Source organism: Quercus suber, unplaced genomic scaffold (genome assembly GCF_002906115.3).
Source record: "Quercus suber isolate HL8 unplaced genomic scaffold, Cork oak 2.0 scaffold_500, whole genome shotgun sequence".
NCBI classification, from domain to species: domain Eukaryota; kingdom Viridiplantae; phylum Streptophyta; class Magnoliopsida; order Fagales; family Fagaceae; genus Quercus; species Quercus suber.
Genome location: NW_027069949.1, coordinates 150,269 through 158,319, shown reverse-complemented (window position 1 = coordinate 158,319; position 8,051 = coordinate 150,269). Strand labels below are relative to the sequence as shown.

The 8,051-nt window shown below is 37.8% G+C and overlaps 2 protein-coding genes across 2 annotated transcripts; one reads left to right on the top strand and one right to left on the bottom strand.

Annotated features, from left to right (window-relative positions):
• The first annotated feature begins 2,774 nt into the window (after nucleotides 1–2,774).
• Nucleotides 2,775–4,644, top strand: LOC112034187 (receptor-like protein kinase FERONIA). Its single transcript, XM_024066985.2, has one exon. The coding sequence runs from the start codon at nucleotides 3,178–3,180 to the stop codon at nucleotides 4,225–4,227; it is 1,050 nt and encodes a 349-aa protein (XP_023922753.2). The 5' UTR covers nucleotides 2,775–3,177; the 3' UTR covers nucleotides 4,228–4,644.
• A 1,026-nt stretch (nucleotides 4,645–5,670) lies between these two features.
• Nucleotides 5,671–7,321, bottom strand: LOC112034189 (receptor-like protein kinase FERONIA). Its single transcript, XM_024066989.2, has one exon. The coding sequence runs from the start codon at nucleotides 7,021–7,023 to the stop codon at nucleotides 5,857–5,859; it is 1,167 nt and encodes a 388-aa protein (XP_023922757.1). The 5' UTR covers nucleotides 7,024–7,321; the 3' UTR covers nucleotides 5,671–5,856.
• Nucleotides 7,322–8,051: the final 730 nt, after the last annotated feature.

Here is an 8,051-nt window from a genome sequence, read left to right as displayed (position 1 = left end):
TTTTTGAAAATTTCAAGAACAAAATAAGGTTCACAAGAAGCACAAAAATGAACTAGAATCACTCCCTGACAACGGCACCGAAATTTGGTGTGCTGTCGTAGGCAACCAAAAATAAAATCTATACTCCTAAAAATATATGTAGTAGTGCGAGTAAGGATCATTCTCACAGAGAGTATCTAGCCTACTTTTATGCTACATGAACAAAGATGGGGGGGGGGGGGGTTGAGTATAATGAAAACAATTTTAAGAAAAACAACTAAGGAACAATTCAAATTAAAGTATCGAAATCAATCAAGAGAACAAACCTTGGTCTAAGTCAACATCCACCATCAGAATTTTACAATTAATCATCGATGCAAGTACATATCAATTCACACTTTGAATATTCACCGTTGGAATTATTTTCCTATCTCTCATTAGTTGCAGTTAATTAGAAAACAAGCAATCTCATTAACCCTAACTACCAAACAACCCAAGACAAGCGCTAAAGGTTTAATTTAGTAGCATTCTTAAGAACTAGAGAGATCGATGAAGCTAAACAACACAAACACAAGTGGTTGCATTTAATTTAGTTGAGCGTTCTTCCTAAGATCTAATAATTTCTGACGTAGCAAATTATTAAATCTTGGTTGCTTCACAAATTAGAGAGATCAAACAATTACGGATTTGATATCTAACCTAGTAGTAGATTACAACGAATAATAAACTAGTAGGCCTCCTAGTAATTAAACGAGACAATCATAAAAATATGCATAGAAGAACATCTGATATTCAAAGCATAAGTTGAACAATAAAAACAAATTAGATCTCACAGTTTTATAGATTCCGAGGCTTTAATTTCCTTCGATCAAGTATAAAAGTTTAGCCACACAGGGCCATGATGAAAACTCAAAGGAGAAAATCAGAGAAGAGGGGAGAGAGAAGCGTGTGTGTCCAATCTGATTTCTCCTCCGCCTTTTCTACGTTAATTCCCCCTTTCCCAAGCCTACAAAATCTCCTAAAAATATTCTAAATAATAATATCCAAATCTGACTAATTAAGGAAAAATATTAAAAATAAAACAAAGTCTTAATATAACTAGGAAAGTTGTGTTTTTCAACTAGAAATTTCGTGCATCAGATCTGGAAGCTTCCAAAAATAAACCACATCAAATCTGCATATTAGAATTTCAAGCAAAGGAACATTTCAGAACGTCAACAGTGCAGGTGCTACAACTTGAAGCCCAATTTCGACCTTGATGCGGCCCGTATCTCTCAAAACTCAAAACATGAAAGTTGTATATCTTTGTCTTGGTGTTCCACAACATCTTGAATTATCTCAATCGGAGCTCAGATGAGAGAGTTATGGCCAGATTACGAAGCAATGTCAAAGTTGTCTAGAATCACCCAATTAACTACGTTTTGCACTTTATACCTCAATTTGCATCCTAAATCAAAATACAAGAATAATGAGTACATTTAGGCACCAAATAAGAATAAAAGACTAAACATTAAGGGAGAAAAATATGACATTTTGCATTCTCATCACCTTACTTGATAGAAGTGAAGATAAAATTGTGATTATATTTGTCATTGAGGTATATATCTCTCTGTTTCTTCCAACCACCATCGAATTTATCTCTTTGTTTTTGTTTGTTTTCTTTCATATCTTCCATTGGATTTTTCTAAACAAAATTCGAGAGAGAATTTTATTGGTGGACTGACATAATGTGCTTTGCGTCCTGATCATTTTGAAGTAATAATATTGAATTTTATATAATAATAAGCCCTGTCTTGTTTGTAGTTTTGAACACAAAAAATATCATTTTCTAGTTAATGTGCATCCCTTGCATTGGCTTGAATTAACTTTGGCAATAATCTCTATAAAAGGCAAGGTAAAGGTGTCACACATCTGTTTTCCTGCATTGTCAACAATTTTTTTGTGTATGATCAGTCTTATTCACTTGCTTTCAAATTATTGTTTTTCTTGTTCCAAAGACCTGCAGATTCTCTGTTTCTTCATGAAGAAGTTGAGCCCTTCAATTTATCACAGGTTGCCTTCACATTATTTCCATATTTATGTTGTAAGATAGATTAGGGACCTTTCGTTTTTCGCAATGGCTAGTCTTGAGTTGTATGGCACAAGTGTGCCTTTTTCCGCCCAAGAGCCCACCTTGGCAGCACCAACACTATGTAATGGCCTTTATGCTGCAATACTTGAGATGGTCATAAATTGGTTCAGTATTTTACCATGGGATCCTTGCTTGAACATTCGTCAAACTGCTCAAGGTCTTTTACATTTATCAGTCAAATTGATTATTCATCAGTTTTCCAAAGTCACCAACTGAACTACAACGCTGGATGTCAAGTAGCCAAGCTGTACCAAGCTCAAGTTCCATTGGTGCAGTGCATCAATTTGTGAATTTCAGAGCAACCAAAGAGGTCAAGAAAACCAAGATCGGCCGAGATTGCAAAGATCTAAAATGGGATGACGGATATTGATGGAGACATGCGATGGGACGGTGATCTCTGGTGACTGGATGTGAGTAGAGAGGGAAGAGCAGAGAAAATCAGTTCACAAAAGATGAGGGAGAAAAAAGAAATAGATGAACAGAAAAGGGAAATATAAATATATATATATATATATATTTTTTTTTTTTATGACCTTGAACCACCCCTTGGATTGAACCACAGAATATATGACTCCACCTACCAGAAGGCCAAAACCATGTATTATTTATTAAGTAATCCAAAGGAATCGAGCCAACTCATTTCAAAATTCCAACAAGTAAACTGCACCTTGGCCGGTGAAATAATAAAAAAATACAAATAGAGAACGAAAAAGAAAGAGAAGAACAAGAATGAATAGAAAAAACGGAATGGTAGAGGTAAGGATGTTTGATTGTTTGGGATTTAAAATTGGTTTATTAGAACTTTTTGAACCTACTACTTAATCAATCTCATAGGTTTTTTTTTTTTTTTGGAACAAACTTCAATCCGAACCATAACTTTGCAAACTGGCTGAAATCAATCTGTTCAATTTGGTAGTTTTCTAGGTTTGCTTGGTGTCACGAACACCTGTTTCTATTTCGAAGTTATAAAAGCACTACATTGAATCTAATCAACCATCTCCGGGTCAAAGCTTCCACTTTCCACTCCATTGAATCTGATAATTCTCTTGTCGTCAAGCTCTTGGTGTATGACCGAAGCGTCAATGGAAGCTATTTCACAGTATATTTCAAAGTTATTCACGAAGTCCAGGAAGAGAGCAAAACAATCTTTAGTTCTTCCTGAGGGATTATGCAGGCGATTTTCACTCGCTGAGATCAAGATAGCTACCAATAACTTTGATGATTATTTAGTAATTGATCATGAAGGTTCCTGCAAAATATATAAGGGATTTATTGATGACTGTGCCATAAAGGTTGCAATAAGACGTCGTAATTGGATGTTAGGACAGGGTTTCAAAGAGTTTGGGACGGAGTTAGAGTTGCTTGGCCAGCTACGCCACCCTAACCTCGTCAATCTCATCGGATATTGTACTGACAAACACGAGATGATCCTAGTTTACGAGTTCACAGTAGGTGGATCCCTCGCCAGACGCCTCCTCCACCAGGACCAACATGATCCCCTCTCGTGGAAACGAAGACTACAGATTTGCATTGGAGTGGCGCGTGGACTGCACTACCTTCACACTGGAGTTAAGCATACTATAATCTACCGCGACGTGAAGTTTATAAACATTTTGTTGGGTGAGAACTGGGAGGCCAAGCTGTCAGATTTCAGCTTGTGCAAGAAGGGTCCCCCGAGTTTGTCAAAGGTTTTAATTAGGATTGATTCCGTAGTGAAGGGTACTGTTGGATACCTGGATCCCGCTTATCTTCGAACGAGTCAGCTGACCGATAAAACTGACGTCTACTGTTTCGGTGTGGTACTGTTTGAAGTGCTCTGTGCGAGAAGATCAGTGGACATGGAATCAGAGAGAGAACAGAGTATGGCCGTCTGGGCTCCAGCATGCGTAGAAGATGGCACCATTAATCAGATTATTGATCCCTATCTGATAGGGAGGGTAGCTCCAGAGTGTTTCAAGATATACGTGAACATTGTAACTTCTTGCCTGCGAGAAGACGATATGGAACGTCCCTCGATTGGTGAAGTGGAGGTAGGCCTTGAACACGCACTGGAGCTGCAAGAGTGTGCAGATGCTGCGATGAGGAAGGATGATGTGGATGCTGGTAGTGATCAATGATTCAATATACCTATCCCATTGTTAAATTAAATATACTTGTAAGCGCTTCTATTCCTGAGGAATGGGCCGACTTGTTCCTGGGCACCGCCATGCCAAGCGGCTCAATTAACAAACAATTATCAAATTCGCATTTGGATAGGGGTCTTCTCCACTTCAAAGTCTTTTTCAAGGTTTGGTGGGTAAGAATGGATTGTTTATCAGTGATATGGCTGCCACGGCTGGTGTGGAGGTCTTCTTTTGGGTTTTGGGAAATTGGTCTGATTTTAGTTTTGTTAGAAATTTATGTTCAATGGTAGTTGGATCAAGTTTTCACGGTAATGGATGCTACGCAGTATGCATAGATTGATGTACATGACTTTCTTTGTATTTTGTAAGCTTAAATTAACAACCACAATAATTTCAACGTTGTTGACTGTTTTTTTTTGTAAAACGTTTTGACTTGGAGAAGGCCTGTAAAAGTCTTATTCACTTGCTTTCCAAATTCAAATGGTTCTTTTTCTGAAAATCCTATTTCAAAGATACCATATTCTCTGTTCTTCATGATAAAGTTGAGCCTTGAATTTGTCACAATTTAGATCAATTCCACATTTATGCTGCAAGATAGGTTAGCCGTTAGTGGCCCAAGTTTGTTGCAGTGGTTGATCCGTAGATGGTCATGAGTTGTAAGGCACAACTGCCTTTTCCTCCCAAAATGTCACTTTGGTCGGACCAACACCCAGTAATAGCCTTTATGCTGCAGTTTACTTGAGGTTGGTCATAAATTAGTTCTCAGTATTTACTATGGGGATCCCTGCTTGTTTATTCATCAAACTGCTCATGGTCTTTTACACTTATCAGTCAAACTGATTTGCTCATGAAGTGCATTGAACGTTTTCTTTGTAAGAGTAGTCATTGGTGAATATGATGCTTCCAAAAAAGAAAATAGATATCTCAAACATTTTTCTCTTTCTTTAGGTTTTTCTTTACGATATTGTATTATTGTACACCATTCATGCAAATATGTGCAATTGTACACTACATGAAGAGTGAATGTAAATGAGGGAGTAAAAGGCCAAAACTGAAAGTCTGAAACTACAACACCAACAGATAGAGCGCAAAAAACAGAAGCATGGAACAAGAGACAAAACATACTAGGAAATGTGTGGACAAAGAGTTTTCAATTCTTGCAAACTCTGTTTTTTTTCCCGTTGGTTTCTCAATTCCCCTCAAAGCATTGGAAGCAATGCTCATACCAAACTTTTATTATCAAAATTCATCAAAAGGGTTTGGACAATAGTACATTAGAATATTTAGTAGTCTTCCTAGATATTCTAATCCTGAAATTCAATTCCCCTTTGACAACAGTATGAGCTAATGGTATTTTTTCAAAATTTTTTTTTTTAAATTGATCATTTTGGGTGATAGGTAAAATAAATTGTAGGAAAATTCGGTGCTATCTGAAACTACATGAAACTCAATATGGATAGGTAAAATAAATTCGTTTACAAGCAGCAAACAAGCTCTAAACACATTGAAACTCAACCAAATTACAAGGATTCAGCACCGGTATTTATCATCTCCGGTGATTCTGAAACGCATCAAAATTGGCTCTTTTCCAATTATATTTAATATTTAATTAGCTGTTTGTGATTAATCATTGTAGGAAAATTCGGTGCTATCTGAATCCGGAAAAGGATTCTCAACCGTAGACGGAGAAGCACCTCTGCCATATCTGTTCAGCTCAATCGGAGAATCATTACAGGTTAATTCATTAATGAAATAGTCATATTCACCTTCCTCCCTTGCAGCATCTGCGCTCTCTTGCAACTGCAGAGCATGTTCAAGTCCTACCTCCACTTCACCCATTGCTGGACGATCCTTTCCCTCTTCTCGCACGCAAGAACTCGCAATGCTGACGTAAATCTTGAAACACTCAGGAGCTATCTTCCCCATCAGATACGGATCAATTGTCTCATTGATGGTCCCATCTCGTTTACATTGGCGGGCCCAGTAAACCAGATGCCACCGTTCGGCTCCAAATTTATCATCTACTACTTTTCTGCCACAGAGTAGTTCAAGCAGTACTACACCGAAAGAGTAGACGTCGGATTTATCGGTCAGCACCTGTCGCCGGTGATACTCGGGATCCAAGTATCCATAAACACCCTTCACCAGAGATTGGATCCTAATTAAAGTCTCTGACAAACTCGGGGGACCCATTTTGGACAACCCGAAATCTCCCAACTTGGCTTCCAATTTCTCATCCAACAGAATGTTGCTCATCTTCACGTCACGGTGGATAATAGTATGCTTTATCCCAGTGTGAAGAAATTGCAGTCCACGCGCGACTCCGATGCAAATCGCTAGTCTTTGTCTCCACGGGAGGGGATCGTAGTTAGTGCCGACGATGTGGTCGCGCAGGTTTCCATTGACCATGAATTCGTAGACAATGCACCCTTCGCCTTCGTCGATACAATATCCGATGAGAGGGATGAGGTTAGGGTGGCGTAGCTGGCAAAGGAGCAGCACCTCGTTCTTTAACTCGGGAAGACCTTGCATTGAGCCGATTTTCAAACGCTTTATTGCAACTCTTATGCCACCGTCATCAATAAACCCCTCATAGACTTTGCCAAAGCCCCCCTCACCAATTACTAAATCGTCAGCGAAGTAATTGGTAGCTTTCTTAATCTCAGCGAGTGAAAATCGACGACATAATCCCTCAGGAAGAACTGAAGAGTAATATTGTTTTATTTCGTCTGACCTTACCTTCCCGGACCACCTTAATAACTTTGAAATAGACTGTGATATACCTTCCATTGATGCTTTGGCTCAAGGTTTTTGCTCAATCCCAAATTGGGGAAAGACACTCATCCTTTGGCCAAAGGTTTACAAGGCATGAGTGTGAGACGTTTTTCACTGATGTGAAATTGAGTAAAAATCTTGAGGATTAAGGCTCAATGCTATTTCTGAAGAGGACAATATCTAATTGGGTATAAATTCATCCCTCCCACAAAAAAAGCCTCCTACAAATGATTCTAACAAGTGTTGTTGTTGTTTATTTATTTATTTATTTTGCTTATTTATTTATTTTGTTTCTTAGAGCAGATAAGGGTAATTAATTATGGGCTATTTTTTTTTTTTTTGGGTGAAAAATTATGTGCTAAGTTTGTTGCATACATTTTCTGCGTTTACATTTGGTTCAAAACAACTCGTAATATTTGTGTAACAAAATTATAATATAAAAATGTTTATGTATCTCAAGGATAAGAGAATAGAGTAAATGTTGTGATTGTATGTGAAGAAATATAAACAATTAATCCATTTCAATGTGTATATAATATAAAAGTCAGATGCGTGTCTATATTGTGTTGACTTTAGTGCATTGGAGAGCTAATTTTTTCAAAAGAAAGAGCCTAAACTACGGTCCAAAGGGAAAACGACAAGATACAACGAATCCATTCCAATGTGTTGCTTATCATCATGATAGATGTAAAAGTCCGTTCCAAGGGTGTTACATCCAGCATTCTAGAACAGACTAGTCTTGGTGCTAGGCTGTTAATGAATGTTAATGAGTGGTGGATAGAATGTATTTGACGTGATTAGTAGTTATTGTGGAAATTGAAAAAATAGGTAGGGGCGAAAATCTGACTTCATACATGGTCATTACTATAGTAACCTCTCAACTGCTTCCAACTAGACTCCTATTATGAAATCAATATAGGGGTACAAGGAGCACCAACAACTTACTAGAGTAAGGACTTGAACCCACAATCGAAGTTGTGATAGCCCAAGTTCCTTACTGCTCTATACCACCAACCCAGTTGGTACATGAGTTGTTGTAATTA

What these genes read in the sequence shown, in the direction of transcription:
- LOC112034187 (XM_024066985.2), top strand. Translation starts at nt 3,178, where the DNA reads ATGACCGAAGCGTCAATGGAAGCTATTTCACAGTATATTTCAAAGTTA.
- LOC112034189 (XM_024066989.2), bottom strand. Translation starts at nt 7,023, where the DNA reads ATGGAAGGTATATCACAGTCTATTTCAAAGTTATTAAGGTGGTCCGGG.